We start from the raw sequence: 16,415 nt of genomic DNA, 5'->3' as shown, positions 1-16,415 counted from the left end.
AGTTATTTAACCTGTCTCCTCCCATTCATCTACACGGAAGTGTACAAAACATTAGGAACACCTGCTCTTTCTATGACAGACTGACCAGGTGACAGATATGATCCCTTATTGAAGTCACTTGTTCAATCCACTTTAATCATTGTATGTGTGTCATTCAGAGGGTGAATGGGCAAGACATACAATTTAAGTGCCTTAGAACGGGGTATAGTAGTAGGTGCCAGGCGCACTGGTTTGAGTGTGTCAAGAACTGCAATGCTTCAGGGTTTTTCACGCTCAACAGTTTCCAGTGTGTACAACTGTGGGAAGCATTGGAGTCAACATGGGCCAGCATCCCTAAGGGAAAGCTTTCAACACTTCCATGCCCTGATGAACTGTAGAGGGCAAAAGAGGGTGCAACTCAATACTACTGTTTTGTACACTCAGTGTATAAAAATATTTCAAAGTGCCACTTAGTAGTCACTGTGCCCTAAAACGAACCATTAGCACTGAAAGGAGCCCTTGGTGGTTAGATTAGACTCTCTATATGAGAAGAAGTCCATATAGCATGAAACGGCATGTTGACCTGTGGTCTGAGCTGGCTGTTGGGGGTGATGGGGGAAGTCCTCTGATGCAGCTAGGGCCTCCAGGGCCTGCAGAGTGGACACCAGAGCATCATCCAGCTCCTGGGCATGGTCCCGTACTGTCCTGGTGGCCACGTTGTCTATCAACGTCACTGGGACATCCTCTGGAGCTGGTACCACTTCCTTGGAAGAAGCCTTGGCAGAGCTCTTGCTGACTGCAGCCCCAGTTGCAGGGCTTGGACGGGTGACGGGGTTGGTTCTAGAATTCTTTCCTCTCTTGGCCTCATCTTCATCCGAGCTGTTGTCCCTGAACCCAGGTGGAGGAGCAGCAATGGCCGGATGGGGCAGCTGCAGCTTTCTTCCTACGTCCTCCACCTCTTCTTCCTCCTCCTCTTCATTCCCCGGGGGAGGCAGGGCCATCAGGTCTACTGCACCTCCATCGCGGGAGGCACAGGCGCTGGAGCAGTGCTTTGACGAGGCGCCGCTGTGTCCACCGTTCAAGGCCACAGCCACTCCCTCTGCCCTTAACCTGGCCTTGCAGGAGTCACAGAAGAACCGTGTAGTTCGCTGGGACTGCCCCATGGTTTGGGCTCTGCTCCTGAAGGCCACTGAGCTCTCCTGGATGGGGCTTTCTGGCCTCCCGGCGATCGTCTCTGTTTTCTGCAGCGTCGGGTCAGACTTGGTACGGGGCCGCCCTGGTGCCTCTTGGGAAATTAAGTTCTCGTTGACGTCGAGCTCGGGTTCTGCCTGCATTTGGAGCTCCTGCAGCTGTTGTTGCTCCCGGAGATGGATGTGGCATAGACCCAGGTGTTGGGACTCTGCGGGCAGTGGGGCGGCAGCTGTCTTCTGAGACTGGGACCCTGGGTCCCTCGTATGGGGTCTTTCCCTCTCGTCCCCTCGTCGGTCCCCACTGGACGCCACTGTGGTGCCGGAGCGCGGGTGGGCGTGGTGGGAACCTCTGTAATCTGCGGACAGAATTTTCAGAGCAGTTGAGAGGCTGAGAGGTGAGGAAACGCATGGGAGGATGGAGTGGGTCCTTATGGGAAAATAGAGGCGAAGGCTGGTGGATTTTTTTCAGTGATAGATGCTGGATACTGGAGTTGGAGGTAAGTCTGGTGGGATGTTATGGGACGTAGCGGCCTTCCTCTCATGCAGGCACACCAGCACAGCAGATGGAAACAGAGCTGTGCATGTTTGAACATTACATGTATATTTCACAGAAAAAAAGCAAGGTAAAACCACAAAATGTTACCCTACGCAAGGAAAAGGGAGAGAATAGTCCGATGAAGATGAGATCTCAGGATGGAGATGGGAGGAGCGACAGCAGAGGTGATTGGTAGCTGTTGATATGGTTTAGGTCCAGATGCACATATTCATTATGGAGAAGCAGGTCTCAGTTCAGTTGGATTGAGTAGAGTTGGTTGCAGTATAATGGTTTACATGCAATGCCTCATACTTGCAGACACAAACTAAAACCTGTAAATGGAATCCTTGAGATTGAAACTGATATTCAGTTAACGTGGCTTTGGATACTGAGTTTGGATACTGAGTTTGGATGTTGCGTTTTATTGATAGAAAATGTAGCCAAAGCAAAGAGTATGGAAAGGATTTTAACCGTAAATGAAAAACATTTTCAGTTTTATCTAAAGCTAATAATAATGGAATCTCTATAACAACCTCCCGAAACACTAGACTTACAGATCCACATCAACAGATATTGTAAATATACAGTTTCATTGCAAGCCCTAACTAGCAGTATAAATCAAGGAGGTGACTACTAACATACCTGCCTTGATCATATAAGACTGACCAGGTGTCCGGTAGTAGATGGTTCGTTTGGGATCCACAAACAGCTTGAAGTAGCCGGAGATGAGACAGGCGAAGTTACTGGCATCAGGCCACTCCATCAACAGGACCAGAGGCTGCAGGGAGCAGAGTGGATAATTAAGATTTCGATGTAGATTCCTTTATTGTCCAATTGTACACAAGGCCCAACGGAAGTGTGTCTTCTGCTTTATCCAATGATGTACAGTGCATTAGGAAAGTATTCAGACCCCCTTGACTTTTTCCATATTTTGTTATGCTACAGCCTTATTCTAAAAATTATTAAATTATTTTAATTCCTCATCAACCTACACACAATACCCCATAAAGTGAAAACAGGTTTTTAGAAATTGTTGCAAATGTATAAAAAATATAAACAGAAATATCTTATTTACATAAGTATTCAGACCCTTTGCTATGAGACTCAACAATGAGCTCAGGTGCATCCTGTTTCCATTGATCATCCTTGAGATGTTTCTGCAACTTGATTTGAGTCCACCTGTGGTAAATTCAATTGATTGGACATACGGTCCCACATTTGACAGTGCATGTCAGAGCAAAAACCATACCATGAGGTCGAAGGAACTGTCCCTAGAGCTTCGAGACAGGATTGTGTCGGGGCACAGATCTGGGGAAGGGTACCAAACATTTCTGCAGCATTGAAGGTCCCCAAGAACACAGTGGCCTCCATCATTCTTAAATGGAAGAAGTTTAGAACCACCAAGACTCTTCCTAGAGCTGGCCACATGGCCAAACTGAGCAATCAGGGGAGAAGGGCCTTGGTCAGCGCGGTGATCAAGAACCCGATGGTCACTCTGACAGAGCTCCAGAGTTCCTCTGTGGAGATGGGAGAACCTTCCAGAAGGACAACCATCTCTGCAGCACTCCACCAATCAGGCCTTTATGGTAGAGTGGCCAGACATGACAGCCCACTTGGAGTTCACCAAAAGGCCCTTAAAGGACTCTCAAAACATGAGAAACAAGATTCTCTGGTCTGATGAAACCAAGATTGAACTCGTTGGTCTGAATGCCAAGCGTCTCATCTGGAGGGAACCTGGCAACATCCCTATGGTGAAGCAGGGTGGTGGCAGCATGATGCTGTGCAGATGTTTTTCAGTGGCAGGAATTAGGAGACTAGTCAGGATCGAGGAAAAGATTAACAGAGCAAAGTACAGAGAGATCCTTGATGAAAACCTGCTCCAGAGGGCTCAGGATCTCAGACTTGGGCGAAGGTTCACCTTCCAACAGGTCAATGACCCTGAGCACACAGCCAAGACAACGCAGGAGTGGCTGTGATAGAAAAATGACAGATTTACCTGGTTTGCTTGATATTAATAGTTAGCAATAATAGTTAACAAATAGGATATTTCTGTTTTGTTTAATTCTGTGTTTTCATGGGCTCCACTCTAGTTCCCTGCAGCTAATTTGGACGTATGGTCACCAGAGATGACTTGAGCTGACAAATTAGTTAAAGACTGCATTACGTAGACAAGATGTGTTGGGTGTAACCGAGATAGAGATAGCCAGGAGGAGTTTAGAACAATTCCTCATTGTCTCAAAATCATCCTTGCATCTGGGAAACTAAACCAGAAGGGGTTAAGACAACAACCCACGTGCAGATAACAACAGGATGAACCCAGAGTGGCTTATGATGCTCCTTGGTCTGCATGAGGGGGGTTGAACCAACCATGACTGAGCATTGTTAGTGTCAGCTATATATAGTACTCTGCATTTGTGTAAAGGTTAGGGTACTCAGTCCAACACTCAAGGGTGGGAGGGTCGACCAGCCTCATTATTGCAATAATTAATTGATATTAAATAAAGATGATTGTCATTTCCTCAAACAATCTCTTTCAGTCCTGAATTTCCACGACACAAGTCTCTGAATGTCCTTGAGTGGCCCAGCCAGAGCCTGGACTTGAACCTGATCAAACATCTCTGTAGAGATCTGAAAATAGCTGTGCAGCGTCGCTCCCCATCTAACCTGACAGAGCTTGAGAGGATCTGCAGAGAAGAATGGGAGAAACTCCCCAAATACAGGTGTGCCAAGTTTGTAGCGTCATACCCAAGAAGACTCAAGGCTGTAATCGCTACCAAAGGTGCTTCAACAAAGTACTGAGTAAAGTGTCTGAATACTTATGTAAATGTGATATTTCCGTTTTTTTATTTGTAGCAATTTGCTAAAATTTATAAAAAACAGTTTTTGCTTTGTCATTATGGGGTATTGTGTGTAGATTGATGAGGGGGAAAAAAAACAATTCAGTCCATTTTAGAATAAGGCTGTAACGTAACAAAATGTGGAAAAAGTCAAGAGGTCTGAATACTTCCCAAATGCACTATGTATTGGCTTTATCTCACCCCCTCCGAAACACACACATCTTCATACACAGAGGTTGGAGCAGGGATGGAAATGAGTTTGGAGGCTTCAACAAAGCATTTTACTGTATATTTAATATAATGACCATACCGGTACTTCAACTTGGTTTATCTCACAGGTTTGATTTAATTGAATTTGAAAGGAATTCTTCTGTGCAGCGAAAATCTATGTTTGGTACCATGGCCTACTAGTATGGTGCAATGAGTTCCATCCTGGGCTTCATAATGTGTTTCTAAATCTATAGTTGTACATGTGTTCAATCTGTCACATACCTTGGCCTCCTGTATGGCCACCTCTACACGGGCAACGCCCTGGTTCTCCCGGTGCAGCTGTATCTTAGCAACACGACTGAACTCTGTCAGAACCGTGGTCAGGTTGTTTTTGAGGTCGATCACATGACCGATGCCGTGCCGCGGACCCACCAGCAGTGTAGTGGCCGACTGCTTCTCATCCTGTGGATCAATTAGTCAATCAATCAATCAAACATTCTATCAACACAGAGAGAACTCTGAATTCATGGAACAACAGCATAGAACTTAACTCAGAAACATGCATTCTTCAAAATTATATGTACTGTAGTATATATATACACATGTATGTAGATTCAGTTTGGAGTTGACTATACTTGTTATATCAGTTTGGATGTCTGGCCTGGGATGCTACAAGGCTACAGGAAAACATAAACATGAGCTGTACCTTGACATAAGAGAAATTCAGTGTGGGACTCATATAATGTGGGAATACGATATGGGCATGTTTATAAGAGAATGTTGCCATTACTAGTCCGACGGTGTGGAACAGCAAGCCTCCAAAGGGCGGAAGATCGTTGAGCACACGCATGTACTGCAGCTTTCCCTGGAGAGGAGGGACCTGTCAGTAGACACAACACAACACTCAAGGGCCCAGTCTCAACAGTCTCTAGTGGCTTCCTCTACTCGTCTCATCTCCTTGATCTGCACTAACATCACAGGTGAAATTAAAAACGTTGTTGTATTTGTATTTGTTTTTATTATGGATCCCCACTACTCTTCCTGGGGTCCAGCAAATTTAAGGCAGTTTATACAATTTTAAAAACAGTACAATACATTCACAGATTTCAAAACACATTGTGTGCCCTCAGGCCCCTACTCCACCACTACCACATATCTACAGTACTAAATCCATGTGTATGTATAGTGCGTATGTTATCATGTGTGTGTTTGTGTGTATGCATGTGTCTGTGCCAATGTTTGTGTTGCTTCACAGTCCCCGCTCTTCCATAAGGTGTTTTTTTATCTGTTTTTTTTAAATCTAATTTTACTGCTTGCGTCAGTTACTTGATGTGGAATAGAGTTCCATGTAGTCATGGCTCTATGTAATACTGTGCACCTCCCATAGCCTGTTCTGGACGTGAGGACTGTGAAGAGACCTCTTGTGGCAGGTCTTGTGGGGTATGCATGGGTGTTTGAGCTGTGCGCCAGTAGTTCAGGTAGCTCGGTACATTCAACTTGTCAATACCTCTCATAAATACAATTAGTGATGAAGTCAATCTCTCCTCCACTTTCAGCCAGGAGAGACATGCATATTATTAATATTAGCTCTGTGTACATCCAAGGGCCAGACGTGCTGCCCTGTTCTGAGCCAATTGCAATTTTCCTACGTCCTTTTTTGTGGCACCTGACCACACGACTGAACAGTAGTCCAGGTGGGACAAAACTAGGGCCTGTAGGACCTGCCTTGTTGATAGTGCTGTTTAGTAGGCAGAGCATCGCTTTATTATAGACATACTTCTCCCCATCTTAGCTACTACTGCATCAATGTTTTGACCATGACAGTTTACAATCTAGGGTTACTCCAAGCAGTTTAGTCATCTCAACGTGCTCAATTTCCACATGATTTATTATAAGATTTAGTTGAGGTTGAGGGTTTAGTGAATGTTTTGTTCCAAATACAATGCTTTTAGTTTTAGAAATATTTAGGGCTAACTTATTCCTTGCCACCCACTCTGAAACTAACTGCAGCTCTTTGTTGAGTGTTGCAGTCATTTCAGTCGCTGTAGTAGCTGACGTGTTGAGTCATCTGCATATGTCACATCTGCTCCTGCTACGCCCTCTGGTGTTCATCCGGTGTCTTCTTGACCTGCAGTTACTCCCCCTGTACTCTCTCTCTCCCTCTCCCTCTCCCTCTCTGTGTGATTGTGTGGTTGGAGACAGGTGTGCTGGAGTCAGAGCAGATCCCTACCAGCTGCAACTCGTTCCATATCAAGACCTCTACAAATACTCAGTCCTGCCACTTCCACTCTGCCAGATTGTAATCTCTGCTCATTACCGCTCTGTCTCTGGCTCCTGTTTCACATCTCACCACCCAACTACCTTGCTCTGGATTTTACTCACTACCTTGGATTCTCCTCAGGACCTGTTTACCCTGTTCTACTCAGCCAACTCCAACCTGTCTCCACATCTGGTTTTTCTCCAACTTATCCAAGCTACCCCGGATCTGCACTCCATATCTCTCTGTGTAACAAATATTTTGGTTCATTCATCCCCGTTTCTGAGTCTGCTCTTGGGTTCCCTGGTGTCGCTCCGCTTAACAGCATACATAGACACTGGCTTTAATCAAAGTCAGTCGCATGTCATTAGTAAAAAGAAAAAAAAGCAAGGGCCTAAACAGCTACCCTGGGGAATTCCTGATTCTAACTGGATTATATTTGAGGCTTCCATTAAATAACACCCTCTGTGTTCTGTTAGACAAGTAACTTTTTATCCACATACACGTTTTTCCAGCAGCAGACTATGATCGATAATGTCCAAAGCTGCACTTAAGTCTATCAAGACAGCCCCACAGTCATTTTATCATCAATTTCTCTCAGCCAATCATCAGTCATTTGTGTAAGTGCTGTTATTGTTGAGTGTCCTTCCATATAAGCATGCTGAAATTCTGTCAATTTGTTTACTGTGAAATAGCATTGTATCTGGTCAAACATTTTTTTCCAGAAGTTTACTAAGGGTTGGTAACAGGTTGATTGGTCAGCTATTTGAGCCTGTAAAGGGGGCTTTACTATTCTTAGGTAGCGGAATTACTTTATCTTCCTTCCAGGCCTGAGGGCAAACACTTTCTAGTAGGCTTAAATTGAAGATGTGGTAAATAGGAGTGGCAATATCGTCTGCTATTGTCACGACTTCCACCGAAGGTGGCTCCTCTCCCTGTTCAAGCGGCGCTCGGCGGTCGTTGTCGCAGGTCTACTAGCTTCCACCGATTCCTTTTCATTTGGTTTTGTCTGTCTTGTTTCACCTGTGTCTAGTTTAGGTTAATTAGTGGGGTATTTAATCTTGCCCTACCAGTTTGGTTTCGTGCGGGACTGTTTGTGTACAGGGGGTTTTGGGTTGCGTTTTATTTTGTTCTGGTAGACAGGTGTATTTTCTGGACTGTGTTCCGGATTATTTAGTGGGCTGCTGTTGTGGTCCTGTGCCTGTTCTCTGGATGGACTCTTTAATAAAAGCCTTCTCTATATATTTACTTTCCTGCGCCTGACTTCACACCCACCTCTCCTAGGGAGCATCTGACAGCTATTATCCTCAGTCATTTTTCATCCACATGGTCCAACCCCGGTGGCTTGTCGTTGTTGATACACAACAATACTTTTTTCACCTCTTCCACGCTGACTTTTATAGAATTCAAAAGTACAATTCTTGTCTTTCAAAATTTGGTCCGATATACTTGGATGTGTAGTGGCAGCGTTTGTTGCTGGCATGTCATCCCTAAGTTTGCTTTTCTTGCAATGAAAAAGTAATTTGTAGTTTGCAATATCAGTGGGCTTTGTGATGAATCAGATGGCTCATTCAATGTTGTTTTTTCACAAAAAATGTCATTTAAGGTGCCCCAAAGCTTTTTACTATCATTCTTTATGTAATTTCTTTGTTTCATAGTGTAGTTTCTTTTTATTTAGTTTAGTCACATGATTTCTTAATTTGCAGTACGTTTGCCAATCTGCCAGACTTAATTGCCATACCTTTTGCCTCATCCCTCAACCCCACAATTTTTCAATTCCTCATCAATCCAAGGGGATTTAAGTTGTTACAGTAATTTTCTTAATGGGCGCGTGTTTATTAGTAACTGGAATAAGTAGTTTCATAAATGCGTCAAGTGTAGCGTTTGGTTGCTCCTCATTACACACCATGGACCAGCAAATATTCTTTACATCAACATATGAATCATTACAAAACGTATTGTATGACCTCTTATACACTATATTAGGCCCAAGCTTTGGAACTTTGGTTTTCCTAAATATGGCTATTATATTGTGATCACTACATCCTATGGATTTGGATACTGCTTTAAAGCAAATATCTGCAGCATTAGTAAAGATATGATTAATACATGTTGATGATTTAATTCCTGTGCTGTTTGTAACTACCCTGGTAGGTTGACTGACAACCTGATCCAGGTTGCAGACACTGGTTACAGTTTGAAGTTTTTTCCTGAGTGGGCAGCTTGATGATAGCCAGTTAATATTTAAATCACCCAGAAAATATACTTTTCTGTTGAGATCACATACATTATCAAGCATTTCACACATATCATCCAGATACTGACTGTTAGCACTTGGTGGTCTATAGTAGCTTCCCACAAGAATGGGCTTTAGGTGAGGCAGATGAACCTGTAGCCATATTACCTAAACGGTATTTAACATTAGATCGTCTCTAAGCTTCACAAGAATGTGGTTCTGAATATAGACCGAAACACCGCCTCCGTTGGCATTTCTGTCTTTTCGGTAGACGTTAGAACCATGTATTGCTACCACTGTGTCATCAAAGGTTTTATCTAAGTGAGTTTCAGAGATAGTCAGAATATGAATGTCATCTGTTACAAGCAAGTTATTGAATTCATGGACCTTGTTTCTTAAGCTACATATGCTAATATGGGCTATTTGTAGCACTTTTCTGGGTTGATTGATTGTTTTTAATGCTTTACTGGGAAGCCTATCAGAGGTAGACTTACTCATGTTATTTACTTTGGAGCTGAAGTGGTCTTCCTACTATTGCACACCACCTCAGTGCTAACAGTGTAACTCTGGTTTATAGGCTTATGATTACTGCTTACAATAGCTGTAGAATAAACAGATGTATTCGGTGCAATTAGGGGTACATAAATTAAATGACTTGCATTGTTTGCCAATGCCCCTAAGATCATGTACATTTAATGCAGCATTATGACGACTCATTGGCACAATGGTAGGGATTAACTGAGCTGGTCTTGGATCATTGACCAGTCACTGTTTCAACGCAGCCTTGAAATGCGAGTCCAGGAGCCAAGTTGGCATCCTCCATATTGCTTTCACTTATCTTGTGATTTCAGATCAGTGATGAAGGAGAGGAGACGAGGAGGAAAAGCCACTTAATACGGTTTAGATTCACCCAAGGATGACAAGACGGACACGGTCGCTAGCTCCTGCTATTGAGATTCACCCAAGGATGACCAGTGGATTCTCGCCTGCAATACTGTACATGTCCTGTTGGTGGCACTGTTTCGCCATGTAAAGGAGCACCAGCACACTGTTAAACCACGTTTGAAACGCCACAGACAGTCAGAAGATAAACTGCTTAACTGCGAGTGCAAGATGAAAGGTACAATGAATCTGAAATACTTAGTGTTATAGCTCTGCTGTATGTAGAGAATATTTACTGATCGGAAGGTCGTTGTGTGACAGAGGAGAGATCACCTTGTTGCCGGAGGGAGGCAGATGCTGATAGGTCTTGAGCAGCTGTGACAGGGTCTTACACACATTCTTCTCCTTGATGGTGGGAAGTAGAGTGAGGGGGAGGAAAGGTTCCAGACCCCACTCTTTCCTGGGAATGGAGAGAAAGAAAGAGATGAGGAGAGCAAAGGGAGAGAGAAAGACAGAGGGAGAGAGATGGTATTATCAGTCAGATGCTGACAGCTGTGGGACCATGTTTATCTCTCAGGGAGAGACCCCCAGGGAAAAACTCGAGGGCCACGTCCCAAATGGCACCCTATTCCCTTTATAGTCCTGTGGGCCCTGGTCAAAGGTAGTGCACTATATAGGGAATAGGGTGCCAGTTGGGACGCAGTCAAAGACTCAAGGAGCTACTGCTCCTATTTTCTGTCACACTGACAGGGTTGACAGAGTCAGACTCAGACAAGAGGCAGAACACTGGCTCTTCTCTGTCTGTGACTGAATGCAATAAAATGCAATGACTTGCGATGAATGTCATTTCATTGTATTCACTCACATACTATGTAGTTGTTTTCTTCTAGTTGAATACACTGATTGTATGTCACTCTGGATAAGAGTATCTGCTAAATTAGTAAAATGAATGAATGTCTGTCTGTCAGAGAGTTAGTTATCTGGTATAATGTCTGTCTGTCAGAGTGAGTTAGTTATCTGGTATAATGTCTGTCTGTCAGAGTGAGTTAGTTATCTGGTATAATGTCTGTCTGTCTGTCTGTCAGAGTGAGTTAGTTATCTGGTATAATGTCTGTCTGTCTGTCTGTCTGTCTGTCTGTCTGTCTGTCTGTCTGTCTGTCTGTCTGTCTGTCAGAGTGAGTTAGTTATCTGGTATAATGTCTGTCTGTCTGTCTCTGTCTGTCTGTCTGTCTCTGTCTGTCTGTCAGAGTGAGTTAGTTATCTGGTATAATGTCTGTCTGTCTGTCTGTCTGTCTGTCTGTCTGTCTGTCTGTCTGTCTGTCTGTCTGTCTGTCTGTCAGAGTGAGTTAGTTATCTGGTATAATGTCTGTCTGTCTGTCTGTCTGTCTGTCTGTCTGTCTGTCAGAGTGAGTTAGTTATCTGGTATAATGTCTGTCTGTCTGTCTGTCTGTCTGTCTGTCTGTCTGTCTGTCTGTCTGTCTGTCTGTCTGTCTGTCTGTCAGTCAGAGTGAGTTAGTTATCTGGTATAATGTCCTGTCTGTCTGTCTGTCTGTCTGTCTGTCTGTCTGTCTGTCTGTCTGTCTGTCTGTCTGTCTGTCTGTCTGTCTGTCAGAGTGAGTTAGTTATCTGGTATAATGTCTGTCTGTCTGTCTGTCTGTCAGAGTGAGTTAGTTATCTGGTATAATGTCCTGTCTGTCTGTGTCTGTCTGTCTGTCTGTCTGTCTGTCTGTCTGTCTGTCTGTCTGTCTGTCTCTGTCTGTCTGTCTGTCAGAGTGAGTTAGTTATCTGGTATAATGTCTGTCTGTCTGTCAGAGTGAGTTAGTTATCTGGTATAATGTCTGCCTGTCTGTCTGTCTCTGTCTGAGTGAGTTAGTTATCTGGTATAACGTCCTGTCTGTCCTGTCTGTCTGTCTGTCTGTCTGTCTGTCTGTCTGTCTGTCTGTCTGTCTGTCTGTCTGTCTGTCTGTCTGTCAGAGTGAGTTAGTTATCTGGTATAATGTCTGTCTGTCTGTCTGTCTGTCTGTCTGTCTGTCTGTCTGTCTGTCTGTCTGTCTGTCTGTCTGTCTGTCTGTCTGTCAGAGTGAGTTAGTTATCTGGTATAATGTCTGTCTGTCTGTCAGAGTGAGTTAGTTAGTTATCTGGTATAATGTCTGTCTGTCTGTCAGAGTGAGTTAGTTATCTGGTATAACGTCTGTCTGTCTGTCTGTCTGTCTGTCTGTCTGTCTGTCTGTCTGTCTGTCTGTCTGTCTGTCTGTCTGTCTGTCTGTCTGTCTGTCTGTCTGTCTGTCTGTCAGAGTGAGTTAGTTATCCGGTATAATGTCTGTCTGTCTGTCAGAGTGAGTTAGTTATCTGGTATAACGTCTGTCTGTCTGTCTGTCTGTCTGTCTGTCTGTCTGTCTGTCTGTCTGTCTGTCTGTCTGTCTGTCTGTCTGTCTGTCTGTCTGTCTGTCTGTCTGTCTGTCTGTCTGTCAGAGTGAGTTAGTTATCCGGTATAATGTCTGTCTGTCTGTCAGAGTGAGTTAGTTATCTGGTATAATGTCTGTCTGTCTGTCAGAGTGATCTACACTATACAAAAATATAAACACATGCAACAATTTCAAAGATTTTACGAAGTTACAGTTCATGTAAGGAAATCATTAAATTGAAATAAATGAATTGGGCCCTATTCTATGGATTTCACATGACTGGGAAGCTATGCATCTGTTGGTCACTTGTAGGGGCATTGATCAGTAAACCAGTCAGTACCTGGTGTGACCACCATTTGCCTCATGCAGCGTGAAACATTTCCTTCACATAGAGTTGATCAGGCTATTGATGGTGGGCTGTGAAATGTTGTCCCACTCCCCTTCAATGGCTGTGTGAAGTTGCTGGATATTCGTGGGAACTGGAATATGCACTGTTGTACACGTCGATCCAGAGCATCCCAAACATGTTCAGGCCATGGAAAAACTGGGAAGTGTTCAGCTTCTAGGAATTGTGTACAGATCCTTGTGACATGGGGCCGGGTATTATCATGCTGAAACATGAGATGATGGCGATAGATAAATGGCAGGACAATAGGCCTCAGGATCTCGTCACGGTATCTCTGTGCATTCAAAATGACATTGATAAAATGCAACTGTTTGTTGTCCGTAGCTTATGCCTGCCGATACCATAACCCCACCATGGGGCACTCTGTTCACAATGTTGACATCAGCAAACCGCTCGCTAACACGTCACCGTACGCTGTCTGCCATTTGCCAGGAACAGTTGAAACTGGGATTCGTCCGTGAAGAGCACATTTCTCCAGCGTGCCAGTGGCCATCGAAGGTGGGCATTTGCCCACTGAAGTTGGTTATGGTGCCAAATTGCAGTCAGGTCAAGACCCTGGTGAGGATGACGAGCATGAAGATGAGCTTCCCTGAGACGGTTTCTGACAGTTTGTGAAGAAATTCTTCGGTTGTGAAACCCACAATTTCATGAGCTGTCCGGGTGGCTGGTCTCAGACGATCCTGCAGGTGAAGAAGCCGGATGTGGAGGCGGTTTATGGTAGAGAAATTAACATTAAATTATCTGGCAACAGCTCTGGTTGACATTCCTGCAGTCAGCATGCTAATTGCACGGTCCCTCAAAAATTGAGACATCTGTGGCATTGTGTTGTGTGTCAAAACTGCACATTTTAGAGTGGCCTTTTATTTTATACATGTGTAATGATCATGCTGTTTAATCAGCTTCTTGATATGCCACACTTGTCAGGGGGATGGATTATCTTGGCAAAGGAGAAATGCTCACTAACAGGGATGTAAACAAGTTTGTGCACAATTTGAGAGAAACATTTCTGGGATCTTTTATTTCAGTTCATGAAACATTGGACCAACACTTTACATGTTCAATTTATATTTTTGTTCAGTATAGTTATCTGGGAATGTCTGTCTGTCAGAGTGATCTAGTTAACTGGTAAGTTGGGGATATAAGGGAATTTTAATTCTAAAAGGAATTTATTGGTGTCAGAGTGACTTGAGCTCGTGGTTTGAGTGGTTTCTGCTTTTAATATTAGATGGATTAATTATGGATCATTTTGATATACTTTTAGAACTCAGCTGGATACCACACTTCAGCATATTAGAGCTAAGACATTTTTTATGAAACATAATGGAATACGGAGACATACATTTCGTTCTGTGAAGTGTCTGAGTAATGAGTCATGCAGCTGAGCGATCCATTTTGTCGTCAGACACACACACACACACACACACACACACACACACACACACACACACTTACTCCACATTCTTGAGCGAGATCTTCTGATTGGGTCTGGCCGATGACACTGTGATGTAGATATGAAGCGCTGCCAGCTGCAGTGTGACGTCAGACTTCCAGTCCATGCCGAAGCGCTCTTTGATGACGTCATTGCGACTCTGTGGTGGGGTGGGGGTAATGTCATGTTATTCAGGTTATACAGTTTAGGTACAGCTATAACATAGATGGATTTCCTTGTCAGGAACTTCTTCCATCAATCTTCTTTATATGGGGGAGACAGAGAAATATTGAAGTTGCACTGATTGCTTCATTGATTTGTGTTGGACGAGACGTGAAACTGGTTTTGCTACGTCTATATACCATCTTGGTATGGCAGAATCTCTAGGGTGTGAAATTTACTATAACTCCATTCTAGAATGAGATGGGGGAAGGACATACATATGGAACTACTCATGTATGCCAGAGGTTCTAATCCTTCAGTTGGCTCAGCTGAGGGGCTCCACTGCAGAAAGAACCCCTTGACAATCCAAACAGAATCATGAGGTTTGTATCCATGGTATCCCCACCTGTAGAGGTACCTGAAGGCTGTATCCCTACCTGTATGTAGAGGTACTCGAAGGCTGCAGGGTCCCTCCTGAGCAGGTCTGCTGGGTCCTTGGGGAAGAAACAGATGCGAAAGAGACACTTCATCCCCTGGAAATACGTCCTGTGCACCACCTGAGGAGAGAGAGGGAGACGGCATGAATAACACCTCTATCATAACAGCTTCCTTCCCAACATCGTAGAAAAACACAGCTAGTCAATGGAAGTTGATACCATGCCATATCGAGTGTAATGTAATCTATAGATTCTATTTCTATGGCCTAACTGCCATGGTGTGAAGGGATTTGTCCTTGGTAGTGAGTCAGTCTGGTTTAACCAGGCTATATTACACCCACACTGCTCTTAGAATGACTGTAACACGGTAATCAGCAGGAATACAGTAACTGTCGGCTCCCTTACATGTGAGAGCGGCTGGTTCTCCTGCAGCAGGTGCAGTCTCTGGTTCTGGTCCAGCCCACCTGACTCCAGCACCAGGGCAAAGTGCTCGATGTAACGCAGGGACAGGCGGTCCTGCAGTGACGAGATCACATCCTAGAGAGAGAGAAAGAAACGGGGAGAGATTTCTTTGGAGTTTATGGGTAGTGTCTATCTCTTGCAATGTTTATTCAATATTTAATGTCCTCCTGTGTTGTGATTTTTAACTGTGCAATGTTGATTTTTCTGCTTGTGGCACAAATAGACCAAACTATCCTGTTATCTTCTCCACTCAGGGTTCAGAGGTCATTCCTTATCTGCATGATGATGACCTGCCAGAGGAAAATAAGATATGGCTTTCTACGGGTCCACAATGGCACCCTATTCCCTATAATAGTGCACGTATTGTCAAAAGTAGTGCACTATGTAGGGAAAGGGAATAGTGTATTATTTCGGACGCATCCCATGTGTCCATAATGGTCAGAGTAAATACAGGCGAGAGCTCTATTTGCTCTCTCACAGTGTTGCATTGGGATCAGTGTTCTGTACTACTAGCTAGGTTTCCATGGTGACAGATTTTCATGCGAATATTCTAAAATCCACAAAGAAAATATGTGCATTTTCCCACCAGTGGTGTTTCCACCAAACGGACTTGTGTAGGATAAAAGTCAGTATGTGATGACGTAGTGCACACACACAATCTACTTTTCCGCTTACGTTTTCATGTACTGAATACAAATCAAAAGTTTAATGTGTTTCCATCATCTTTTTCAAATCTACCAATAGTTTTGTCACAAAAACTGTTGCGTTAAATAGCAAATGTGCCTACTCTGGTTTTGGCATGTGAGCTCCAGCCAACGGCTCACAGATACAGTGCTGGGTGCCTAGTCTACAATGAGATTATTATGGATATGAGCAAGAATATTTTTATTTGTCAAACGGCAGTTAAGCAACGATCATGACACCAGAATAAGACCCTCGATATTTATTGGAAATGAGCATCAAAATCACCCTGTGAAGTTCATAAATG

General features: G+C 43.9%; 1 protein-coding gene across 4 annotated transcripts in view; it reads right to left on the bottom strand.

Moving 5' to 3' along the window:
* The window catches only part of LOC115205659 (FERM and PDZ domain-containing protein 3), a 47,930-nt gene that overhangs the window by 6,207 nt on the left and 25,308 nt on the right, over positions 1 to 16,415 (bottom strand). For all 4 annotated transcript variants that reach the window (XM_029771850.1, XM_029771851.1, XM_029771853.1 and 1 more), the window contains 7 exons: positions 15,371 to 15,502; positions 14,966 to 15,085; positions 14,390 to 14,526; positions 10,460 to 10,586; positions 5,542 to 5,631; positions 5,034 to 5,213; positions 2,347 to 2,482 (listed from right to left, as the gene is read on the bottom strand). In XM_029771850.1, coding sequence (XP_029627710.1) covers positions 2,347 to 2,482; positions 5,034 to 5,213; positions 5,542 to 5,631; positions 10,460 to 10,586; positions 14,390 to 14,526; positions 14,966 to 15,085; positions 15,371 to 15,502 — 922 coding nt within the window. The remainder of the gene's footprint in view (positions 1 to 2,346; positions 2,483 to 5,033; positions 5,214 to 5,541; positions 5,632 to 10,459; positions 10,587 to 14,389; positions 14,527 to 14,965; positions 15,086 to 15,370; positions 15,503 to 16,415) is intronic.

This window comes from Salmo trutta, chromosome 13 (assembly GCF_901001165.1).
Source record: "Salmo trutta chromosome 13, fSalTru1.1, whole genome shotgun sequence".
NCBI classification, from domain to species: Eukaryota; Metazoa; Chordata; class Actinopteri; order Salmoniformes; family Salmonidae; genus Salmo; species Salmo trutta.
Note: the sequence above shows the minus strand (reverse complement) of the source record. Positions and strands in the feature narration are given on the sequence as shown.